The sequence below is a fragment of the Odocoileus virginianus genome, chromosome 20, assembly GCF_023699985.2.
Source record: "Odocoileus virginianus isolate 20LAN1187 ecotype Illinois chromosome 20, Ovbor_1.2, whole genome shotgun sequence".
NCBI classification, from domain to species: Eukaryota; Metazoa; Chordata; class Mammalia; order Artiodactyla; family Cervidae; genus Odocoileus; species Odocoileus virginianus.
The window spans coordinates 2,010,809-2,037,152 of NC_069693.1; the positions used below are offsets into that span (position 1 = coordinate 2,010,809).

At 48.1% G+C, this 26,344-nt stretch overlaps 1 protein-coding gene and 1 long non-coding RNA gene across 5 annotated transcripts; one reads left to right on the forward strand and one right to left on the reverse strand.

Annotated features, from left to right (window-relative positions):
• Positions 1–695: 695 nt before the first annotated feature.
• On the reverse strand, positions 696–21,246 carry LOC110147632 (zinc finger protein 264-like). 3 transcript variants are annotated; one of them, XM_070451657.1, is made up of 6 exons: positions 20,880–21,246; positions 19,513–19,699; positions 19,071–19,197; positions 12,134–12,229; positions 7,106–7,243; positions 696–6,440 (listed from the first exon to the last, which is right to left on the reverse strand). In XM_070451657.1, exons 2-6 carry the CDS (start codon positions 19,546–19,548, stop codon positions 4,813–4,815), a joined length of 2,025 nt encoding a protein of 674 aa, XP_070307758.1. In that variant the 5' UTR covers positions 19,549–19,699; positions 20,880–21,246; the 3' UTR covers positions 696–4,812. The 3 variants fall into 3 exon arrangements, with proteins under 3 accessions (XP_070307758.1, XP_020764934.2, XP_020764932.2); XM_020909275.2 differs by lacking the exon at positions 19,513–19,699; XM_020909273.2 differs by lacking the exon at positions 20,880–21,246 and having other exon boundaries at positions 19,513–20,492.
• Positions 21,247–21,269: 23 nt separating this feature from the next.
• On the forward strand, positions 21,270–23,563 carry LOC139029997 (uncharacterized). Of its 2 annotated transcripts, none has more exons than XR_011482336.1 (3): positions 21,270–21,485; positions 21,835–21,921; positions 23,050–23,563. It is a non-coding gene; the product is annotated as an uncharacterized lncRNA (long non-coding RNA). The 2 variants fall into 2 exon arrangements; XR_011482335.1 differs by having other exon boundaries at positions 21,841–21,921.
• Positions 23,564–26,344: the final 2,781 nt, after the last annotated feature.

Here is a 26,344-nt window from a genome sequence, read left to right on the forward strand (position 1 = left end):
ATCTGGCCTGGGCAACAAGGCAGACGGCAGTGGGGTTCACAGGGCATCTGGGCACTGAAGACCTCAGCCCTTTTCCATCTTCCTGCCACCACAGATCAACTATATCTTCCGCAGTTAAAACAGACTATGCAGCCGTTACAGAGGGAGTTTGGCGTATCTCACTCGTCCTAAAGGGATGGTCAACATTAATGCCAAATAAGAAGAGTAATTTGCAGACAAATGATCAAGGTTTGGTCTACTCTCAAGTGGTGCATTCACCCATCCTATGAAAAACAACAGGTTAAATGTCAAGGGCATGGATTCTGCAGTCAGCTAACTCCAATCCCAATTCCTACACTTTCTAATCACGAAACCCGGGACAAATTCCTCAACTTGTCTATGCCTTTACTTTCCCATCTGTAAAATGGGGAGAACACTACCCACTATATAGTCACTGCAAAGGTTAAAAGAGTTGATACATATAAAACAATGTTTGTTTGCTGTTCTAATGATAGGTTTATCTCCAGGCCATGGTCACATGACACGAGCACACAGTATACATGAACAGTGGGTGTAGAAGGATGGCCAGGGAGAAATATTCAACCTGAAGACAGACTGGGGGAACTCCATAGATCACTGTGGATAAAATGTCTTGAGAGGGAATTAACTCACTCATGGAACACATCACAAGTGAGAAAACAAAGGCCACACGTGGATCCTGGGAAGTAGAACTATTTAATAGATGGAAAACACAGACCCTATGAAGGAGAAGGGCAGAAAGGCTCAGAAGCCAGCCAAGGACTCTTGAGAAAGAGGGTGGGCAGCACAAAGGTCCAATAATGAGGGGTACAAATGGGAACTTTGTGAGGACTACGCAAGCCAGGTGACCGTGGAGGAGGTCACTCTTTAGTTGCCACTGGAGCACGCCACAAGGAGGTGAGGACAGACAGTGGACAGAACGGTCCCACTGGGTGTGTCTGTGAGAGAAAGGACAAGGGTGCAGCTCAATGGGCATGTGGGGCAGGAAGTGCCCAGGGTGAGACTACAGACTGAACACATTTGACAGTTGAGGCAAAAATGACAACCACATCCAATATGGCGCTCACTGTACAGATGATGAGGCTAGAAGGGCATTAAGAGGGAGAAGGTGAAGACCAGGAAGCAGCACACAGACAGAGGTCCTCAGCAAGCTGGGGGCGGAGGAGGGGGATGCATTCAGTCACGAGGAGGACGAGCGGTCCTGGAGGGGGAGTGACCGTCCTCCTTTGCGGCTGGAACAAGCCTTAGAGAACCGGGAAACTCTACACACAAAGACGGAGAAGGACAGGCAGGTTTCGCATATGAAACCATGGTGCACAGAGGAGGGGGACGTGGAAAGACATCTTTTGTCCTAAAAGAACTGTGGATCCCTCATCATATGTCCCACAAAAATATCTTTCAAGAATGAAGGGGAAAAGACATTTTTAAATGAAGAAGAAAAAAACATTCATTAACAGCACACATACTTTACAAAGAACAGATACAGGAAACTTGCCAAACAGAAGGGAAATGTTAATAGAAGACTTGGGACTTCAAGAACGTAGAAAGAACAATGAAATGGTAAAATCAGAGATACACAGACTTCACTTCTCATGAACTTTGTTTTAAAAAAAAATCTTAAGACAGTTGAGGCAAAAATTACAATATCCAATATGGTGCTCAGTATACAATGAGAAACTATTTAGAACAAATATATTAAGAACAGGGAATGTAAAAGAACCCTAATGAAATCAAGGTTTCTATACGTCGAAGTGCTGAAATACTGATAACAGTCTGTGATTAAGTTATGTATATGTAATACACTACATACAGTAAAAAAAATTAGATATATACTCAAAAGCATTACAGACATATCAAGTGGAATTCTAAAAAATATTAAAGTAACCCACAGGAAGGACGGGAAAGCTAAATAACAAGAGCTAGAAAACAAGAGTAACACTATAAAGGGAATACAACAAAAAAACAATTAAAATGGTACACTTAAGCTCTAATGTATCATTAACTATTTTGAGTTTACGAATTAAAAGTGGCAAAATGGATTAAAAAAATATGATCCCAACTATTGCTGTTACAAGAAACTTAAAAAATACAAACTGCAAACACTACAATTTCTTAATTGTACTTCAATAGTTCATCACTCCTCTCTCTGCAACTGACAAGAAAGTCAGCAAGGATATAGAAAATCTGAAAAACATCCCCAACAAAGAAAATTGTGCAGACATTTATAGAAACTCCAGCCAATGACAGCAGAACACACATTCTTTTCAAGAAGTCTTACAGCACATTCAACAAGACAAACCACACCCAAGGGCAATAAACAAACTTCAACAAATTTAAACAGTCAAACCAAATGTGAAACAAACAAGAAATCAATAACAAAATGATACCAGAAAATGGTTCAAACAGTAGAAAATGAACTAAAAAACTTCTAAATAATCCACAGGTGACAGAAGAAGTCTCTAAAGGAATCAAGGGGTATTCAGAAGTGAATGAACTGTAATAAAAACTTGTGGGATAAAATGAACAGTGATGTGGTAGAACTTTATAATACTTAATGTTTCATAAGAAAATTAAAAGTGTCGAATCAATAATCTCAGCATCCCTCAAATTAAAAAGTGCAAAATGCAACCAGAGCAAAGCAGAAGATAGGCTATAATATTGACTGGAACAGAAATCAGTGAAAGTAAAAACAGAAAGGAACAGAAAAGAAAATCAGTAAAGTGCTGGTTCTTGAAAACAATCAGTAAGATTGGTAAATGTCTAAGACTGATGATGATTAAAAGGAGTTTACCATTTCCAAAATCAGGAATAAAATGGGATATAAGTACATACCTTGTTGCCGTTAAAAAACATAATGAGGGAATACTTCCAACAAGTCTGAAATTGAGATGAAACGAAACACTTCTTTGAAGAGGACCAGCTATCCAATTTATCCAATATGAAAAGACACTCTGAATAGTTCCATATTTATTTATCAACTAGTATCCAGAAAATCTCCAGGCCCAAATGGTTCACTGGACTATTATAAAACATTAAAACAACAATTAAAAACAATTACACACTGTCTTCCTAAAAAACAGAACTTGAGAGGCCACTATCACCTTGACACCAAAATCAGACAATGATAGTAGCTAAAAACAAAGAATGGCAACTATGCACCACCAATCAAGAGATTAGAGGAAAACTTCTCCAATAAAATACAATAAAACTGAATGCTTTAATATGTATTTTAAAACAAACACTCCATAACCAAGTGAGGTTTATTCCAAGGAGGCAAGGCTGGTTCAACATGCAAAACTCAATGTAACACATCGTATCACCTGACTGTCAGAGGAAAACCGGACGATCACGTCAACTGACGGGAGGAAGAGCGCCCAGCAAAGCCCACACTCGAGCGAGACGAGAGCCTCACCAAACCAGGGACTGAGGGGGACTCGCGAGACCTGACAGGAAGAGCCTACGGAAAAAACCAAAACTCACAACACTGCACTTGATGAGAAAACGGAACGTTCTCCCCCGAATATCAGAAACCAGCCACGGATGTCCTCTCTTACTGCTCCTACTCACATCACACTGGAAGGCCTGGCAAGTGCATTAAGAAAAGGAAATAAAAAGAATACAGAGAGGAAGAGAGAAAAGTATTTGCAGTTGACATGTCTATGCATAAACTACCAAGGATTCTATCTAAAGAAACAACTAGAAGTAATAACTGAGTTCAGCCAAGCCTACAAGACACCGAAATACCACCCCCAGAACAATTATCTTTCTATATACTACTAAAGGAAACGAGGAAATCAAAGTTTAAAAATCAGTGTCACAGAGAATTCCCTGGCAGTCCACCGCCCCAGTGGTTAGGACTCTCAGCTGGTCTGGATCTGATCCCTGGTTGGGGAACTAATATCCTACAAGACACAAGGAAAAAATAAAAAAAAAATCTATGCATTTATGAATCACTTTTAAGAGTTTACAGGGCCTGAATTATTGAAAATTACAAAATGGTAATGAAATACCAAGAATGCTTAATGACATGTCATATCATGTACTGTGTTCAGTGTTACTTCTGAACAAACTGCTCTATAGGTTTGAATCAATCTCTATAAATGCTGAAGCAAGATTTTTTTTGCATGCTAAGATTCACATGGGAAGTCCAAGGAACTAGGAAAGCTAAGCCAATTTAAATAATAATAGAGACGATTCATTTATCCAATTTTAAGATTTATGGTAGAGCTAAAATTAAGTAAACAACAGACTGAATCAATGAAAAAGTCTGAATGTTTGCTGTTTAAAACCACCAAAAGAACAGTTTGTTTTTTAAAAAAAACTAAAGCCTGAAGGTCTTAACTGGTGCAATAAAATGTGCCTGTATACCATGTGTGTATCTTTATCTACTTAAATACCTGCCCTCAACTATCTGACTCTCCCGACACTGGAAAACGAGTGTGTATACAAAGACCCACGAAGAGTCAAGGCCCTTTGCCAGTGAAATAAATGTTCCGCTCACCCCAAGTAAACTAAGGAACCCATCTCAAAGTGCCATAAGCTTGACAGAGAAGTCTCAAAGGAACTGTGTTTGCATTTCATTTGCTTATCTAAGTTTCCATCTTCTTTTTACAAAAATTCCTGAGATAACACTACAGTGTAAACTAAGGAGAAAAACACAGCTAGTTTTCCTTAGTGCACAATAAACACTAGTCTCTCCCTTACGGATGAATTCTCAGATGCAGAATAATTCTCACGCTGCATCAATTTCTAAAATAGGTCTTTACACAATGATGGATGATCTAACAGGTTTTCTCAAAGCGAAGATACTTGAGGGGTTTCTCTTTGGTATGTACGATCAGATGTCACAGCAGGTACTTTCTCTTGCAAAAGATTTTCCTCTGTGTTTACATTCAAAAAGTCTTTCCCCAATAGGAGTTCTCGGAGGGTGACAGAGGTTTGCCCACTTGTAAAGGGTCTTCCCACATTTGTCACACTGACAGACTTTCTCCCAGTATGGATCCTTTGATGCTGAGTGAGGGAGGAACTGCGACTGAAGGCCTTTCCACACTCACTGCACTTATAGGGCTTCTCTCCAGTGTGGATGATGGCATGTCGAATGAGGTTTGTGCTCCAACAGAAGGACTTCCCGCACTCCATGCACTCATAGGGCTTCTCTCCACTGTGAATCCGCTGGTGTCTGGTGAGGCCAGACCTGCGGTTGAAGGCCTTCCCACACTCCGTGCACTCATACGGCTTCTCTCCAGTGTGGATGCTGAAGTGCCGAATGAGGTCTTTCCTAGTGCTAAAGGCTTTCCCACATTCTTTGCACTCAAAAGGTTTCTCGCCAGTGTGTGCCCTTTTATGCAAGATGAAAGTGGAGCAGTGGGTGAAGGCCCTTCCACACTCGGCGCACACAAAAGGCTTCTCCCCAGTGTGGATCCGCTGGTGCCGCTTGAGGTATGACCTGTGGTTGAAGGCCTTGCCACACTCGAGGCACTCGAAAGGCTTCTCCCCGGTGTGGATGACATAGTGGTGAATGAGGGCTGCGCTCTCACAGAAGGCTTTCCCACATTCGCTGCACTCGTAGGGCTTCTCCCCAGTGTGGGTCTGCTGGTGCCACATGAGGTATGACTTGTGTTTGAACACCTTGCCACACTCGAAGCACTCATATGGATTCTCGCCACTGTGGATGATGTGATGTCGAAGGAATCCTGGCCTGTGTCGGAAGACCTGCCCACATTCTTTGCACACAAAGGATTTTTCCCCAGTGTGTCTCCTCTTATGTAAGACAAAATTGGAGCGGTGGGTGAAGGCCTTTCCACACTCACTGCACTTGTAGGGCTTCTCCCCACTGTGGATCCGCTGGTGCTGCGTCAGGTAGGACTTGCGGTTGAAGGCCTTGCCGCACTCCATGCACTCGTAGGGCCTCTCCCCGGTGTGGATCATGTGGTGCTGCAGGAGGTGTGTGCTCTTGATGAAGGTTTTCCCACACTCAGTACATTCATAGGGCTTCACTCCAGAGTGAATCTTTTCATGTCCAGCAAGAAGGTGTTTCTTGTTAAAAACTTTCCCACAGTCATTGCATTTGAAGAGACTTTCCTCGTCCTGAATCAGGGGCTCTTTACTTGATCCACAGGAGTCACGGTCATGGACAGCACCCTCTACGGGGACTGGCTCCTCTTCGACCCTTGAACACACACCACCAGCTGTCCCTAAGCTGCCATGCTCAGGACTTACTTTTTCATTAAGCTTCTCCCTCTGGGGGTTGATCCCTGGTACAAAGTGGTCTCCCTGCACTGCCAGCAGCCCATCCCGATCCTTCGTCTGTCCCAGCTGGGAGTCCCCTGGGCCTCCTTGTGTCAGTTCCTGGAGAGAGGCTCCCTCAGACAGCGTTGGCTCACAACTGGTAGGTTCTGCGGTCTTGGGTTTTCCTTTGTCAACTGAAAGAAATACAATAAACAGGGCCTGTTAGTAATCCAACACAGAAGAAATGAAATTAGCATTTCAGTGAGAAAAAAATAAAGATGAAAGGAGTGTTCTGGGTCTGTTATGCTTTGCTACCACTGACTCTCAGGATTGTTCATTTCCTTCTTCCTTGGTCATTAGACTGCTGACTCCTTCCAAGAGAGTTTATGTGAGGAGATAAAGGGTATGGAGTGGACACACCACCATAACTTTATAGACGTGGCTGGGCAGAGTAATAATACCTCTGTGTGCTTTCAGTTTCTGTAAGCAAGGACATCCCAACTGTTGTAAGAACACCAGGAAAAGGGGAATTCCTTGGAGGTCCAGTGGTTAGGACTTGGTGCATTCACTGCCAGGCCTCGGTTAAATCCCTGGTCAGGGACGTACTTTAGATTCTATGAGCTATCTGTAGCTCATAGATGGGATAGCTCATTATGGGAACCTAGATAGATTATGCTAAAGAGATAACATGAAGTCTGACCACAGCAGAAAGACCACGCATGTAATCAGAATCTTGGGGTTTTGAACCACGAGTTATCAGCAGGCGCTCAGGAGCGGGAAAGAAGGCTGGACACTGAGTCCCATGTTCAATGACTCAGTCAGTCACGCTTCTGTAATGAAGGTCAATAAATCTACATACCCGGGCCCTGGTGAGGTTCATGGGCTGCCAACGCTCTGTGCACATACTGCCAAACATCAATTCCCAGAGGTAAAGAGTCGCGGAAGACATGGAAGCTTCGTGACTGGAACACCTCCAGCCCTTCTTCTGATCTGTATCCTGTACCAAACATACTCTGTGAGCACAACAGGTTCAAGGGGAGTTTCCCTGAGTCTAGTAAATCAATGAACCCGAGGGTGGACTGGGAAGTCTCTCGACTTTCAGTTGGTTCAGAAGACCAAGGCAGGCCCGGCAGTGCTGGAATTCTATGTTCCTAATCTGGGGTTTGGCTAACTGTGTGCAGGAAGAGGCCAGGGGAGCTGTACACTGCAGGAGCCCCACACCAACTCCAGGCACACCAGGCACTGCCACAGGAGACAGTGGGAAGGACGCGACAGCCTACGGAGACAATGTACAAAAGCCCCACAGGCCACGAGGATGCTGCTGATGAGAATGCAGGGGCGCTGACCTGGGTTACTGTGGAAACGCCCAGGACACAGCTCATAAGGCAGGATGGGAGGCAGGACGGAACAGACACACTGTGTCTGTTATGTCTCAACAGTATGGTGAAAAGACTAGCAAAATACACATGATCTAGATAAAGAAAATGTCAATACTTTCCTTGAAGACATTGAAGAGGAGCTAAACCAATGAAGAATTTAATGTGGGAGATGGTGAAATTGGAGAGAGACAGTCAAAAGGTGCAAACTTCCAGTTTTGAGATTAAGTAACCGAGGGATGTAATGTACAACTCTATGACTGTAGTTGACACTGCTGTATGATATACAGCATCATTAAGAATATATTCCTTAGAGTTCTCATCACAGTGAGAAAACTTTTTCCCTTTTATCTTTTCTTCTTTTCAATGTATTTAATATCTTATCTTTTCAATGTATTGTCACCATGCTTATATTCAGAGTACATTATGCGAAACGCCAGGCTGGATGAAGCACAAGCTGGAATCAAAACTGCTGGGAGAAATATCAATAACCTCAGATACGCAGATGACACCACCCTTATGGCAGAAAGCGAAGAGGAACTGAAGTCTTTTGATGAAGGAGAAAGAGGAGACTGAAAAAGCTGACATAAAACTCAACATTCAAAAAACAAAGATCATGGTATCGGGTCCCATCACTGCACGGCAGATAGATGGGGAAATGATGGAAACAGTGACTGACTTTATTTTCTTGGGTTCCAAAATCACTGCAGACGGTGAGTGCAGCCATACAATTAAAAGATGCTTGCTCCTTGGAAGAAAAGCTATAACCAACCTAGATAACATATTAAGAAGCAGAGACATTACTTTACTGACAAAGGCCCGACTAGTTAAAGCTATGGTTTTTCCAGCAGTCATGTATGGATGTGAGAGTTGGACCATGAAGAAAGCTGAGTGCCGAAGATTGGATGCTTTTGAACTGTGGTGTTGGAGAAAACTCTTGAGAGTCCCTTGGACTTCAAGGAGATCAACCCAGTCACTCCTAAAGGAAATCAATCCTGAATATATATTGGAAGGACTGATGCTGAAGCTGAAACTCCAATACATTGGCCACCTGATATGAAGAACTGACGAGTTGGAAAAGACCCTGATGTTGGGAAAGACTGAAGGCAGGAGGAGAAGGGGACGACAGAGGATGAGATGGTTGGATGGCATCACCAACTTGATGGACATGAGTCTGAGCAAGCTCTGGGAGTTGGTGGTGGACAGGGAGGCCAGGGGTGCTGCAGTCCATGGGGTTGCAAAGTCGGACTTGACTGAGCAACTGAACTGATCTGATACAGGAAGATGCATGTTAGTTTAACCAACTGGTAATCACTTCATAATATACGTAAATCAAACCAGCATGCTCTATGCCTTAAAACTTATACAGTGATGTATATCGATCGTTTCTCAATAAAACTGGAAAAAAAATGAATCATATGAAGCTTACAATTCTATCCCAATGAATTTGTATATTCAATACAATTTCCAATAAAATACCAATTGGGTTATTGTGCAACTCAGTAGTTTTACCATGGGATTTGCATGAAAAATAAAGATGCAAGAATAATGAGAATTAAGAAAAAGCTATCTACCTTAGCAGGTAATAGGATTCTAGACTTTAAGACACCGTGGTCCTGGTACAGAGAGAAGACAAACAGGCAATGCAAAAAGAACAGAGAGCCCAGGAAACACACACACACGGAGCTCTGGGGAATGAAAGAGAAGGGAGAGCAGCTCACAGTAAAAGGAAAGAATATAAAGTAAACGGAGCTAGAAAAATGCGTGACACGCTGGGAATGAGAACTCTGTATTCTTGTCTCACACTATCCCCAAATTCTACCTCACACCAGAAAGAGTTAAATGTCAGGTGCCAGGCTTAGAACATCTTATAACGAGAACATCTTTTTGATATTAGGGATGGAGCAGCACCTATAACTGACATAAGTATCAGTAATGTAAAAAAATCCCTAAAAACAAAAGTCAAACAAGTTAACAGAACACCTGGCATTTTTGATGAACTGACATTTCAAAGAAGAAAATACAGCTGTTCTTCAGTATCCACAGGGGAATAACTAGTATCAGACACTTCCTGCTCAATACCCAAATCCAAAGATGCTCAAGTCCTATGTAAATGCCAGTTTTTGCACATAACCTACACACATCCTCCTGTGTACTTTAAATCGTCTCTAGAGTGCTTGTAATATCTAATACAATGTAAATGCTATGTAAATAGTTGCCAGCACAAGGCAAACTCAAGTTTTGCTTTTTCAAGCTTTCCGGGATTTTCTTTTCCCCTAGTGTCTTCAATCCGTGCTTGATGAATCTAGAGTCAGAGCCTGCAGATGAGGAGGAGGATTGTACAAATGGGCCGATAATTACATGATAAGAAGCTAAAGCTTGTGAACAATTAACGAAATGCAAGGCAAGCTCACCTAAGACACAATTTTGTCAATTTGTTAAGCAAAAATCAAAGTGCCTAAGAGCATCAAGGACAGAACAGGACACAGTCAGTGGAATCTAGAGAATTATAGATAGGCAGATCTCTTTGAGAAAACCACCACAATTGTCACCTAAAGTTGAAAGTTTGCACAGGCTATAATCCAACAATTTTACTCCTAGAAATAACAAAAGACAGGCCTAATAATGTGCAAGATGACCAATACATACGGATATTCTTGGTAGCACTGTCTGTGAGAGTGATGAAATGTGAAAAATTAAATGCCCTAGAAAGCGGATGAATATGAAACAGGAATATTTTTTATTTATTTTATTCAAGTGGAAGAAACTTGAGCACATTTTTGTGTTGAGTAGTCAAAGGATAAAGTTACTAAGGGGCTTCCCTGGTGGCTCAGAAGCTAAAGCATCTACATGCAATGTGGGAAACCTGGGTTCGATCCCTGGATCAGGAAGATCCCCTGGAGAAGGAAATGGCTACCCACTCCAGTGTTCTTGCCTGGAAAATCCCATGGACAGAAGAGCCTGGCGGGCTACAGTCCATGGGGTTGAAAAGAGTTGGACATGACTGAGCGACTTCACTTTCAAAGTTACTAAACAAGCAGTAAATAAGAAATACTTTCCTTAAAAGGTGTAACCTAGACTCTGGTTCAAGAACTGGCCATGAAGTGTGCCAAGATCTCTTACACCACGTGAAAGGAATAGTACAGCCTGGAACCTGAGTGCGGAAGGGCTGAGGACCAAGCAAGAATTTACTATGGAGACTTGCTGACACCCCAGGGTCATATGCTGACACATCTGCGCTGGGGAGGCAGTCACTGTCGGGATGGCCAGATGCAGGGCTGCTGCAGGTGGGGGCGAGGGTCTGGGGCGGCATCCAGTCTCCAACCTGCGCGGACGGCAGGACCATGTGCTTGAGCATGGAAGTGAGCACCGGGATGGGTTCTCTGAGGCGTGCTCACCTGAGATCCTCAGGTGGAGGTGTGTGGAGAGCAGGGGCAGAGGCTGGGAGGCCCCTTGAGGGGCCGCCAATGGCCACACACAGATGCTCAAAGGCCGGCCGGGCCACCGAGTGAGTAGGAGTGGGAAGAGCACGCCTCTGCAGCAGCCCCAGCACCACACACAGCGGCTCCAGCACCCTCAGCCGCCCAGACATGGCCACAGGACAGACGTCACCGGGAGGCTTCACCCAACACGGGGGTGAGGGCGACAGGGGGACAAGGCGGGGGGGCTCCTAAGTGTCTGAACGACAGGGCGAGAAGGGGAAGCAGAGGAGGGCTGGAGAGGTGCTGGGAGGGGAAGCGCGAGCCACACTGTTCATCATGACCAACGGGACACGCGGTACAACAGCTCACTTCCCGAGAGACTACGACCACGGCGCAGACCCTGTGCTGAGCGGTTTTATGCTCTAAAACCACACACCCCCAGCAACCCCAGGACAGAGCGACCATCATGACTGGCGCCTCCAGGAGCAGCCCCCCTCGCCAACCTCCTGCTCCTCTCCTGGGGCGGAGGGCTCAGTCACAGCTCCCCGCCCACCGCCCCAGCGCGGCCAGGTGCCCAGGGCCTTCCAGTGGAGGGAGCAGAGGGCCGGTGTTTGTGGGAGTCAGAGTGGCGTCACCCCCCGCCTCTCTGCTAGCTGCAGGGGATCAGGACCACCTGAAGCCACATACTGACGACTAGACGAACCCGGGGGCCCGCACGGCCGTGTGCTGCAGAACCCCCGTGACCCACAGGGACGGGGCGTGAGTCACAAACAGCGGCTCCACTGCGTGAGCGCCGAGAGGAGAGGCCAGAGTCCCCCCGACACTGCGGCCAGGCCGTAACTCAGCCGAGCTTACGTGCAGATACGAGGAGATCCCGAGCTTCACCGGGTCACAGAGCTGGTGGTCGGCACCCAGGCCTGAAGCCCAGGACACATCTGAGCGCGTGCACAGCTGTCCTCGGGAAGGACAGAGGGACCTGGGGTCAAAGGGCTCCGTGGCTTCCAGACCACCAGAGGCCCGAACAAGACGCTTCCCGGGGAACCAGGGCCAGCGGCCTCTGTGGGTCTCTGCCCACAGCTTGGCTCCTACCTGGACAGGTGCTTCCGGAGAGGTCTCTCTTCACCACCCACAGCTCCTGCCCGTGTTCCAGCTGGTAGATCAGCTCAGGTCTGGGGACAGGACACCCTGGGCATGGAGAAAGGAGGAAGACACGGGGGCTTCTGTGAAAACTGGGAAGACCGCTCAGTCTCGTGTGGGACTTCAGGATATGGACCTCAGAAGGAAGCTGCTCCCACGCACAAAAATCCAGACCTGTGACCTGGAAAGCAAGGTCAGAAGCAGCACTGCTGGGACCCAGACTTCAGACAGCAGTGAGAGTTGTGTAGACAGCTCCTGTTCCCTTTGACCTCCTTCACGCAGAGCTCCAAGAGACCTGTTCAGCTGTAGCCAAGAGACCCAGAGAACACAACCCCCTCCTTCCAGAGGCTGTTTTCTAATTAGTCCAAGTGAGTCTCAATCACGTGAGCATCAAAACCTTCCGGGATGTCTGGTTCATATCTAACTGAAAGCTAATCTCTGCAGACAGGGCCTGGGCAGCAACAGATTAAAACCATCCCAAACTCTGGCCTCAAGAAGGCCGAAAACTCAGATCTCCACCAACCGACAGGTGACCCACACCAGGCCCTGTGGAGGAGAGTGCCCCGGCTCAGGATGGCTGATCGAGGGGACTCGCCGGTGCCAGGTCCTGCAGCAGCCTGGGTTGCCCATCAGGCCGCCTGCCTGTCAGGAAAGCTGCCCGAGACCCTAGACCAGGAAGAGGCAAAGAAGCAGACAATTGGGTTGCAAGCCACCAACCAGGAGCCAGTTCCAGCCCTGCGCCTCTGACTGCTGAGTTAATAAAAAACTTCCTCCAGAGTGAAGACTGAGCTGGTCTGCCACATGCAGCCACACACAGATGCAGGGGCAAGACACGTGGGTTCCACAGGAAGTGGATGGCAGAGGCACCAGGACTCGCAGATGATCTCCTCTGGGAGATCCAGGGTTCATCACTCATCACTAAGCAACTGTGCTCTCCCGTCTGCTCCAATCCCAGCACAGGGCTCAGCCACCAGGAGTCACCCTCCCGACAACCTCAGGGCCTTTGCACGTACTGACCCTCCTCCCTGGGTCTCTGCTCAAATGTTGCCCCCTGAGAAGACTCTGCTCAACCCTGGCTGAGTCCAGGTGCTTAACCAACCCACCATATCACTATCAACCTTTAATCTTAATTATAAGTGAAAATTAATTTGTACAGGGTATAACCATATCACACGGATTGTGCCAAGCAATTTAGAATTATATTATTTTAACTGATGGAATAATTTAAAGAACTCACATATTTGAAACATCGACTCTTCAGTCAAAATAAGGTATGATGACCTCATTGATATCTTTTTTAGATCCCAAGCAAAGTTCTGAAGTCTGAAGCTGTGACTGGCCAAGTCCGCAAGGGCTGTGAGTCCCTAGCTGCCACCTGATCTGAGAAGAGACTGATCTTATTAGTTGGTCTCTCTGTGGTCAACATACCAAGTTTCTAGGTTGGTGACCCAGGGGCAACCAGGTAACTGGTACTGCACCAGGCCCAGGTCCCCTCAAAGATGCAACGCATCAACTGAGCCAACATCACTGAAGTCTGGGGGCAAGTGGGGAGAGGCACTCAACCCAGCTTACTCCAGACTGCACAAGCCCTGCCGTGGGTCTGGGCGCTCCTGTGGAACACACACCCAAAGGTCACACCACTGCTGTCTAGAGGCACGAGACCCAGCCCTTCCCTAGAAAGGGAGGCCGCTGCTCACCGACTCACCACTTGGGACTGCTAGGAGCCTACCCGGAGAACACCCAAGTAAAAGAAAAATGGTCGGGGATAGAAAGGTGGCCAAAAAAAATATTTTTGTTTGGAGGGTAAAAAAGGAGTGGGCAGGAAGAGGACGGGACTAATTATTATGGGATGCACCAGGGCCATGCCAGGGAGAGGCTGAGCTTAGAGACCCAAGCCCCTCCCCATAGGAGATAGACTAAAACTAAAAACCAGGGCTTTAAAAGATAAAAGCCCAGAAGGGAAAACGGGAGGGAGTGGTGGCACACACTTTAAACCTCACACACCAAGCAAATGCCAGGCCTAGCAGACACAATACTGGTTCTAGACTGGTACTGACTCAAACATAGTAACAACAAAAACCGAACCAAAAGCCCTAGATAACAAGGAAAGAGTAAAACATTTAACAATATACAATACATAACTAAATTAGAACACAGTTTATAGTTGGACCCAACTGGAAATCCAAAATTCTTATACTAAAACTTACATAGTAAATTATTATATATAAGTAACATAACAAAACGTATTTAAAAAGTTTATATTACTGAAACATAACAAGGCACAGATTAGTTTGTCTGACCCTACAACACAAGTTTTTGAATTATCTTCAGAATTTACTAAAATGTACCAACAGACAAAACCTCATGAACTTAATACTGTGGCTCAAATCATAGTTATAACCGGGAATCCCCCTAAACTGAAACACTGCACTCTGCCATCTTAAAAAGTAACTAAATTCTAAAGAGGAAAAACGGGCATGTCTCACTTTAACTCTATAGCTTTGCCTGAACTTCCTATAGGCCAAGTATCCACTGTTCTAAAAGTACCCTGCATTGGGCATTGATGCTCTGACATAATTAAAATGAATTTCTGGCACTTATAAATTAATTGACTTGATGAAATGGGACCCCACACACCCAAGTGAAAATAATTATTCAGCCCAATGTTAAGTTGAAAAGTGAATTTCAGGGAGCAAACCTTACGTGTAAGACCTAATTCATCAAGGGGTGATGATCCCCACTGCTGCTCCATTTAACAGCCCAACTGTGCCTGTTCCTAAATCTGAAAAGACCCAGGGCCCCTCACTGTGAGTTACTGCAACCTTCATTCTGCGGTCCCACCCAGCTTCAGGGTTCCTGTCATGGACTGAATTGTGTTCCCCTAAGCTGAATGTGTTACCCCCTAATCCCCAATGTGATCCGACCTGGACTTAGGGCCTTTAAGGAGGTAATAAAGATGAAAAGAGGTCATGGGGTAGGGCCCTGATCTGGTAGGACTGGTACCCTTTGAAGAGGAAGAGAAGGTCCCTCCAAGCCAGAGCAAAGGTCAGGAAGGGCTCCCAAGCAGGCGGTCAGCAGGAGATCCTTATCGGGAACTGAACTGGGACGTCCAACATCCAGAAACTGTGAAAATAAAGCTGCTTAACCACACAGTAGAGGCAGTCTGAGCTGACGAACAAGATCCACACACCCCAAACCCAACATTGTTAGAAGCCAGTAATTACTTGCCCTGACAGACTGGGCTAAGGTGTTCTGTTTGGTGTCAGTTTTGACAGGCTCACAGCCTTGGTCTGCCTTCACTCTGAAGGGAAACAGGACTCCTCTCCCATCTCCCAGGCTGCCAACACCCACACCCTCGGCAGCTGACACCTCAGCTGCACCCCTTCTCTGCAGGAGCGCCGGCGACATTACATTGACCACAGCCTTTCTAAGGAGATGCTATCTGACACAGGACAGACAGTAGGCCAACATCTGATAAACCTCTGGGGCTAGTTTAAGATAGCACTCCCATTTAGTATGACTTTGGTGGCCATGTATTCGTTTATAGATTTTACTTCATCTCCCTGATACTGAAACTTATAAATCAGCCCACCCTGAATGGGGCTCCCTCCAACAAAGGCTCTAAAATCAGCTACCAGTACTGCTGGAAAGCCAGTCCCACTAGAGCCCTCAGAGACTCCTTCACTAAAAAGGCTTTGCCGACCTCTTCGCACACCTCCTGGAGTTCCTGAAGCACGGACCAGGGCCATGAGATGCCCAGACTGTGCCCTCAGCCCGCTGCGGCATGCTGTCCAGACCACCATGAGCCACGCACAAGGCTCTCCTGACAACAAAGGCTCTCTCAGACCTGGAGCCTCTGACCTCCACACCCAACTGCCCATCATGTTCTGGGTCATGAAAACAGCACAGACCAAGCTCAGCACAGCTATCGGGGGCTCAGGACAGGATGGCACAGACCCTAGGCCCTCTGACACATTCTACTGGGAGGAGGCGGTGGCTTCTCCTGTCCTCAGCTCCTTGCCAAATGCCGTGGTGCTGGGGGGGTCACCCCTCCCAGGCTACCCGGGGAGCTCCTCGGGACTGACTGAGGGAACCGCTGGGGGGTCCCTGACTGTTGTCCATCACACGTGATGCTGCTCCGTAGAATGCTGCTGCTTTCTGCCTTGTGGCCAGCATGTCCCAGTGAAAAGTGGGACCTAAGAAACACTCTGTGGCCTACTCAGGGGGCCATCTTAGTACCAGAGGCCCTAATCAGCAAACGGCTTCACATTCATTATCAACTGCTAGGCCATCGCTTCAAAACTGCCTCCTTCAGGCTAAAGAACCTCTTGTCCCACAGGTACCACAAAAGCAAGTCAAAGTCACACGCCCCTACATTTATAAAGGTGACCACACAAGCTTTGCCAGGATGCTCCCGAGTCCCTCTCGGATGACAGGCATTACTGACAGTGACCAAGATACACATTCCACTTCACAAACTACACAATGCTGGGCTCTGGTGAGAGGCAATCAATTGAGCTCCATGGCCCCAGTAGGCCCCAAACAGCTGGTTTAACTAGAGAATAAAAATATCCTTCAACAACTCCTTTTCGAATTCCAGTCTGACAAATCCCCAAATAAACCTCTCTCGCCCCGCAGCCTTAATTCAAGGCTCCCTGGCCTACTTACACCACACAGAGACTTCGGAAACGCCCCACCGCCCTTTGCTACGCTGAAGGGGAACGCGGCCCCGCTCTGCGCACACCAAGACTGGCTCTACAGCAGGCCACTCACTGTCCCCGCTGTGGTTACGCACGGAGCTTGCCATCATGCCACGAGGCTGGGGGCGGGACCGAGGGAGCACACGCCCCGGGGGCACAGTAACCGGGACTGTCCCGGAGCCCGGGCAGCTGCTCGTCCGATGTGGGATCCACCAGGCCTGAACTCCAAAACCAGACAGACCAAACCTTGAAGAAGAGCCCTATGCCACTCTGAGAACTGCTGTTCTGATACTGGTCTGGGCACCTTCAATGCTTTCTAACTCAGAGGCCCGAACCCTCCGAGTAAGCCACTGTGTCAAACAAACCAGCAAATGCTGAGGCCATCATCAAGTCGAGCGCGTACCCACTTGCAAAGGTTACCTTGTCCCACACCCCATCAATGAAGTGGACTTCACCCGGGGACACTAAAACTCTCACTCTAGTGGGTATGTATGGACTGCCTCTCCTAGGACAGAAATCAGAGTTGCAGCTTTTGGCTTTCTTTTAGGGATTCTATCATATACGATCATGTTCCTGAGCTGCCGTCTACAATCCTGGTATATTCCTTAACCTGCCAAACGGGAGACCTGGTAGAGGATGCTACTATCTGTGATATTTTAAAAACAAATGGAGATTATGGCTTCCCTCACAAAGCACTTGTTTCCTATAATCAACCTTCTAACCCTCTGAAGAGAGCGGCACCTGCTTCCCAAAGGTGCCTCCCCACTACCCACTCCAGCTTTCCACCGGAAGGTGTGGAGATCAGAGGGCCACAAGAAAAGCCAAAATGCCCAAGAACACCCACCAGGAAAACAGAACAGCACCTCACAGGCCTGAGGCAAATATGTCAGGTATGCACAGAAACAGCAAGACGCCATTGAGACTGGAGCAGTGAGCCCGGGGAGAGCCTGGGGAGGCGGGTGGAGGGATCGGGGCTCGATGGTGGGCGTTTTTTTTTGTTATGAAATATCTAAACATGTCAAGCGTTTCCTGATTTTCTTTAACCTCCTCTCACTAACACAGAACACAATCCCAGGTCTCTAAGAACAGGCCCGTCTCACCGAAGCCCTGGGTTCACAGCCCTCCCTTCCCTCAAACTGAGCGGCCTGAGGGGACCGTCCCCGAGCTGCTGTTTCTCCACCGCGGCTCTCCGGCCCACGCCGACTGGGTCACCCTCGGCTGAGCGGGGCTGTCCCGTCCACCCTCTGATGCTGAGGGGTATCTCTGGACTCACCCCCAGACCCCGGGACCTCCCACCCCCACGAGTGACGGGCAGAGGTGGCCGCAGACGCTGCCTGGTGTCTCCGGGGCACAAAACCGCCACATGCTGAGAAGTGCTCCTCTCCCAGCTTCTCCTTCTCGGACCACCAGATGACCCCGGCCGAGGCTGAGGGAACATGAGACACCCGTGAAGGCGCAGGAGGGCAGAGAAGCCCCCTGACCGGGACCCTGCGCTTAGACAGGACCCGCTGGCACTGACGACAAAGGCCTCCTGGGGCCCCGGCTGCCTCACCCTCCTCCCGGAGAACAGCTTGGCACCCACATCCTGCGCACGCGGGTGTAGGGGCGCTTGGGAACCAGTCCCATTCGGTCGGCTCCCTCTCCGGAATGTGAAAACAGGAACCTCACAGAGGCCGGTCCGTGCTGGGCCCTAGGCTGAGAGGCTCAGGTGGTCACTTCCACCTCACGGACTCCCCCACCCCCACCCAGAGCCTTGCAGCAGAGAAAGAGCAACAATATAAACACACGGAGAAACAAGGCATCTGGGAGCCTTGGAGAGCAGGGACTGGGGTGGTCACTCCTGTCAAACTTGACGGGGTGCAAAAGCCATTCTGAAAAGACAGAGATGTGAGCAAAGCCAGAGAAAGAAGCCAGGACAGGAGACCCAGAAGCCAGGGTATAATCCTGGTTCTCGTATTTCAGTCCCATGTGGCCCAACTGGAAATGCTGCCTTTGGGTTCTGCAGAACATTCATTTCCTTCCACCACCTTCTAAGAGCCAAAGGGGTCTTTCTTGCCCAAAGTGACACTAAGATAGCAGGCAGAGAGAGATGAATCTCAAACATGAGTGACGCTGTATGGCGGGGAGGCTTCTGGATCAGCTAGGCATGGAGCTAGAGCGTGCCTGCAGGGCTGAGTGGGAGGCCTTACCCAAAGACAGCAGGAGCCTGCACGTCTCCAGCATCACCTCCTGGTACAGGGTCCTCTGAGCCGGGTCCAGATGGCCCCACTCCTCCTGGGTGAAGGTCACGGCCACATCATCAAAGGTCACAGACACCTGTCAAGCAGAGGTAACAGAGCTCATTTCTAAAAGGCTGGTAAAGGTGCAGAGAGATCAAGGCCTTAACCATGGAGCACTGTCTGAGGGCTAGATCTAGGCTGGGCTGAAGGGGAGGTGAACAATGTTTTGGATATAATATAGTAGTGTATTATGAAGTCTATAAGAGACGCCTCCTATGCAGGGCCACTGGAAAGTCACACAAGACAATGGAAGTGACGTGTGGGCTGTGAAATGCAGACAGGGCTCTAGGACATCAGAGGAATGAGTACGTAATGGTAATGACAGTGTCAGTAATGGTAACAACAGCAGTACCTGCGCCTCCCCGGTCCTGCTAACTGCCTGACCCATGCTGAGGGCTTCACATCCTGGTTAAAGCGATTACAAGTCCCCAGTTCTTTTGTCAGTCTCCCGTGGTTTGCATCCAAACTCTTGAAACCCGAGACTTGCCAGCTGTGTTACCTTGGAGACATCACTCACTTCATTTCTCTGAGCCTCGTTTCTGGATCAATACAATAACAGTTCCCACTTCACCAATAACTGTCCTGAGTTTTAGAAAAGTATTCAACATTCCATGGGCTTTGGCATTTTCCTTGATTCTCCCATAGGCTCTGAGTAAATCTCTCATTACCTCCATGCCAGTCAATGACCTGAGGCTAAGGGAGCTCCACCAATCCACCCAATCGTGTGTCCTACAAACCAAAGGCAAGATTTTTAACGCAGGCCAGTGCAATTCAGGGTCTAACAGTGTAACCTGACAGTCTTTCACCAAAGTGAACACCTAGTGATGAGGTTGTGAGGCATTTAAGGAAATGTTTGCTGTTAAATCCATTTCATCATGCCTGAAAATATTTCTGTGAACATGGACAGAGGAGCAGAGCCTTCATCACAGACCTCCCGGGATAAACGCCTGAAGGGGTGGATCTACCTGGATAATGGCAGGGTCTGGACCAACTCCCCAGCCCCTCCTCCCAGGGAGATTCCACAATGAACCGTTTAGCCTCTTTCTTCCTGGGCCCTGCCAAAACTCACCCCGTACCAGGACTACTTCAGACCAGGGAGCACAAGCGGCCCAGGCTAACGCTCGCTTTGGCCATGAGATTGGCCACCATGGCTGACCTGGCTGAAAGTGAGTGCAACATTCGGCAAAGGCCCACAGGATCTCGCCCACTCGAGACACGTCTCAGCATCTGGGAGGAACCATGGCAACCTGGCTGGCCTTCTGTAACTTGACTTTGTCGGTCCACTCATCTCGCCCTCCAACGCCCAAGGCCACCAGGTGGAGTAACACCAGGGGGGGGGGGCGGGGCAGAGTGTATCCTCGCAGTACACGGTGGGGTTAGGGGTTTACCAAATATGATGGGGGCTCCTCAGGTGGTTCAGCGATTAAATAAAGAAAAAGAAGCCGCCGCCCATGGACAGGGGAGCCTGGCGGGCTACAGTCCATGGGGTCGCAAGAGTCGGACACGACTGAGCGACTAACAACCTGGAGGAGGCAGCAGTCATTTCTCTACAACTTCTGGGCACTTGTCAGAGCCCAGTAGCTTTCAAGACCGGGAATACATAAGTGGCAAGGCGGCTCCACAAACCAGAGCAGACGGCCGCGGGGACACATCCGGCGTGCCTGCCGAAACCGCCTCAGTGCTAGAAAATGAGCGGTACCGTCACTGGCGTCCACGCACCTGGGTCCGGTGGGTCGGCACCGCCATGACGGGAGCTGCGGTCCAGGCCGCCTGGGAGAGGCGAGCCCGGGGCGGCCCGCTGCCCCTCGCCTTCGCCCGCCTGGGCTGGGCGACCTCGGCTGACCGCCGCCCTCCGCGAACAAGCCGCCCCAGAGCCGGGCGCCGCCCTCGTGAACGCGGAGACCGGGGGCGCTGCTGAGGCCCGCACAGGCCGCGGACCGGCGGGTGACCAGGGCACGCCACCGCCTAGGGACTCACGACCCGTTCAAAGGCACGAAGGGGATCCGCACCCCTCTGCGCGGGCCCCAAGAAAGGCCTGGGGAGCCGCGCTGGCCCAGGTCTCCGCCCGTCGAATCCTGCCGGGAGCGAACCCTGTAGGCAAATGGCGTCCGCAGAGAGAAACCGGAAGTCCCGCCCACGCCTCAGGAAACGCCCCCTACGTCATTGGCCAGCGCCCGCCTCAGGCGCACAGCCTCTGGGTGAGGTAGTCTCCGCTAGATCCGCGAAGGCGAGGAGCAGGGTAACCAGCGGGGTGTTTCTCCCTACAAAAAGCTGAGGCCGGCCTAGACGTGCTTCTTCATACTGGATTCAAGTCGGGTGGACAAGGTGCCGGTGGCGAGAGAGTCTGTGCAGTGACCCAGGGAAACTGAGGCTAGGAGTGCTGGGACATTCGCCCCTGGTGGGGCCAAATGCAAAGGGTGTGGGGCTGTGACCTGGGCTTGCAGCTGGCTGAGTGGTTTTCCTTACCCCGCTGCTCCTTCCTGGATCCTCTCTCTCTCTCTTTCTCTCTCTCTCTTTTTTTTTTTTTTTTTGTTACCCGGCGAGACTTCTGGGCTCTTAGTTTCCCGACCGGGGATGGAACCCGCATCCCTGCAGTGGAAACTCGGGGTCCTAATTGAGGTAGGAACTAGATGGGCTTCAGGTTAGACGTTTACAACTAGCCTCCTGTTTGCAGTTCCAGAGACAAGATGTGGGTGGACTCCAGGCAAGGCATTTCAAATCAACCCCCTGTTTGCCCTTCAACATGGAAGTAACAGAAACGGTAAATAGCGAGTCTTCGTTTCTTGTACACTGTGTTCAGTTCTGTGCGACTCTGCGACCCCATGGACTGTAGCCCGGCAGGCTTGTGTGTCCCTGGGATTTTCCCAAACAGGAATACTGGAGTGGGTTGCAGGACTGAGCCCTTGTCTCTGGCGTCTCCAGCATGGCAGGCGGATTCTTTACCACCTGGGAAGCTCTTGTAAATGCCTTAAGATAATAGTCATGGCAAAGACAAAGGGGTAAAACCCTGTTTGGGTAAAGTATCCTCCTTTTTTGGGACAAACAAGACACACTGCACATGAGCAGAAAGGCTCCTTGGGGTTAAAAGTCAGGGGATAACACCAGGCCATAATGAATCTCCTTCCAGAAGCCTTCACTTCAAGATCCATCTTGGCTGAGGTGTGTGTGTGTGCGTGCACCCAGGGGAGGGTCTTAGCCAGGAATGGGGTACAAAGTGAGATGATTGGCCAGAGGGAAGACAAAGACCCAGAAAGCTGCCCTCCTTGTAAAGGATTTAAACTTCCCAAAGTCATGACTCTTAAGTTTGCCCATGCACCTTTCTGCATGTATTTTTCAATAAACTTTTTACTTTACACTTTACTTTCTGCCTCCTTGCCTGAATTCATTCTTGACTAGGCAGGCAAGGACTGCGGACTCAAGCCCTAACTACTGGCCCCTGTGGTCCAGTGGTTAGGACTCCTGGTCCGGACAACTAAGACCTTGCTTCCAGCTACTGTTCACTGCCACTTACTAGTGTGTGCGTCCAAAATCATAACCACTGGACCACCAGCGAATTCCCAAGAGCCTCTTCTGGAAACCTAGCAGGACCGTGTGGAGCCTTCACCACCACCACACCTCTGTGTGTCCCTACTTCTCGTTTGTGGCAACAGCTTTGGTTGACTTGGCCTCCCTGATTTCCAAACAGGTGGGCTCCAACAGTTAATCATTTTAGGAGGCAACAATTTGAACAAAGAAGAGGCAGTCAAACAGAGAAGGAGAAAATAACTTAAGCAATACGTCAATCTGTAGGACGGGGTCATAAGAGCTTAGCTCTCCTCAAGGAAGACAGTTAACAATGTCTGAAACACTTTTTAAGTTGTTTTTTTAATAGAAACCAAATTCCCACCAGGTGGAAACTGCTGACCTCAAACACATAGACCACAGACTGCTTGGAATCAGAAGATTGATGGTGAGATTCCTGAACACCACCCTGCTACCTCAGCACCAAACAATCAGAAAATTCTCCATGAGCTGATCATGCATCCTGGGACCCTCTCCCCTAACACTGTCTTTAAAAACCCTTGCCTGGGGACTTCCCTGGTGGTCCAGGGGTTAGGAATCTGCCTGCCAGTGCAGTGGACATGGGGTCGATCCCCTGGTCCGAGAACTAAGATCCCACATGCTGCAGGGCAACTAAGCCCATGCACCACAACTAGTGAAGCCCTCATGCTCTGGAGCCTGTGGTCAGCACCGACAGAAGCCGCCACAGCTAAGAGCGGCCTGCAGTCTCTGCGACTGGAGAAAGCCTGAGTGCAGCAATGAAGAGCCTGTGTGCCCTGAGACCCAGTGCGGCCAAATGCTAATTAGTTAATTATAAGTAAATGTGCTTTTAAAAAATAAAAACCCTCGCCTGAAGTCTTCAAGGTGTTCAGGTCTTTTGAGTGTGAGCTCCCCATTCTCCTTGGTTTTCACCCTGAGATAAACGCTGTGCTTTCACCACAACCCAGTGTCAGGTTGGCTTTGCTGTGCATGGAGTGAGTGAACCCGAGTTTGGCTTGGTAGCATTCTAGGGGAACAGATTTTTTTAAAGTAGCTTAAAAATTACCTTGAGAAGGAAACCAGAAGTCCCATCTTGACGCACTGCACACATGCCCTACTGCACTTCCCTGAGTCTTCCACCCTGAGTCTCCTTCATGTATGGTTGACCTAGATCACCTGAAGAATGGGTTTTCCATCCCCTGAAATGGGGAAGCCACATGTCGAAGAGACCTGGAGGGAAAATGAAGACTCCAGGGTTTTTTTGTTTTGTTTTTTTTCTTGGCTTCCCTGGGTCTTTGTTGCTGTGCGGGGTTTTTCTCTAGTTCTGGCGAGTGGGGGCTACTCTCTACTTGTAGTATGAGAGCTTCTCGTTGCAGTGGCTCCTCTTATTGTGGAGCACAGGCTCTCGGGCACACGGGCTTCAGTCGCTGCAGCCCGCGGACTCAATAGCTGCAGCTCCCGGGCTCTAGAGTGCAGCCTCAATCATTGTGGCTCATGGGCTTAGTTGCTTCGCAGCATATGGGATCTTCCCAGATCAGGGGTTGAACCCATGTCTCCTGCATTGGCAGGTGGATTCTTTACCACTGACTAACCAGGGAAGACGAAGACTCCAGTTTTAACAGGATCAATTTGAAACTTTTATGAGACCACAAAGTATGTGTGTCACTTAGGCATTTCAACCTATGATTGAACATTGAGAGTTCAAGCCTGCATATATAAATTTCAAAGTTGTTAGCTTACACTATCATTTCAAGTCATGGTTAGATGAGACTGTCAAGGGAATGAGTGAAGACAGAAGAAGAAAATGATCAGAGTGTGAATACTAGACCTAAGCAATTGATGACAGGAAACTAACAAGCTCACGTCAGAGCTTCCACTGTCCACCAAGAGGTGAATTAAGCAATCTGAGAAGTCACCATTGCTAATTTTCCCCCCATAAATGTGGAGCTGAAAGAATAAAGTGCATTTTTCATGACTTGAGGGTACATACAGATTGAGAAATGGAATTAGAGAGTGCATAAAATGCCCCAAAGGATTTAATTTTTTTTTTTTTTTTAAGAAGAGAGAAGTGGAAGCAGTGACAGGTTTTATTTTCTTGGGCTCCAAAATCACTGTAGATGGTGACTGCCGCCATGAAATTCAAACGCACTTGCTCCTTGGGAGGAAAGCGATGACAAACCCAGACAGTGCATTAAAAAATAGAGACAGCACTTTGCCGACAAAGGTCCATATAGTCACAGCTATGGTTTTTCCAGTAGTCATGAACAGATGTGAGAGTTGGACTACAAAGAGAGCTGAGTGTGAAATAGTTGATGCTCTTGAATTGTGGTGCTGGAGAAGAATCTTGAGAGTCTCTTGAACAGCAAGGAGATCAAACCAGTCAATCCAAAAGGAAATCAACCTTGAATATTCATTGGAAGGACTGATGCTGAAGCTGCAGCTGCAATACTTTGGCCACCTGATACAAAGAGCTGACTCAATGGAAAAGATTGTGATGCTGGGAAAGATGGAGGGCAAGAGGAGAAGTGGGTGGCAGAGAATGAAGTGGTTAGATAACATCACTGACTCAATGGACAGGAGTTTGAACAAACTCAGAGATAGTGAAGGACAGGGAGGCGTGGCATGCTGCAGTCCATGGGATTGCAGAGAGTCAAACACAACTTAGCAACTGAACAACATAAGAGATTTATTTCAAGGCATTGGGTTATGCAGTTGTGGGGCCTGGCAGGTCCAAAATCCATTGGGTAGAGAACAGATTGGAAACTGCAGTTGGAACTAATGCTGCAGGCTTGAAGCTGAATTTTTTCCTCAGGGAAACCTTACTTTTCCTCTCAAGGCCTTACAGCTGATTAGATAAGGAAGACTCAATCAAAATAAAATCCTTTGCTTAAAAGATTGGATAATCAGTTGACTAACTGATTGCAGATAATGAGCACATCAACAAAATACCTTCCAGCAACACCTAGATTAGTATTAGATCCAATAACTGAGTAGCATAACCCAGGCCAGTTTACACATAAAACAAGCAATCATATCCCACCCCTTCTCAATTTGGCACTCACACATATTACCTAAGACCATACTTAAATCCCCAAAGAAAACAAACTTCTGCCTAACCAGATCAAATCTGGTATTGATCCATTGTTTGATAGTTGATATTACATATGATAGATAGCATCGCTGGCTCAATGAACATGAATTTGAGAGAACTCTGGGAGAGAGTGGGGGACAGGGGAGCCTGGCGTGCTGCAGTCCATGGGGTCACAAAGAGCCAGACACGACTTAGCAGCTGAACAGCAACAGCCGCAGCACTGCATATGATGGATTATATATGATGCATGTGACATGAGCCATATGTATCTGTTGATTTGATGTTACATTCCCTGATATTGGAAATTTCCCTCTGGCTGTGTGAGATAATGTTTTTTTCTTCCTCCCTCAAAAAAATGCAAACAAACATTTAAGAAGAAAGAGACAGTAAGTGTAATGTTCTCGAATGGTTTAGGCAAATATAAATTGATGGATAATGGGAGGGAAAGAGAGAATGAGAATGCTCAGCAATGTGAGAGAATGTTTGTGGATAAATCTATGTTAAGACTCTAGGGAGTTTCTCTGTGCTATTCTTAAAAATGGCCTGGACTTCACTGATAGTTCAATGGTTAAGA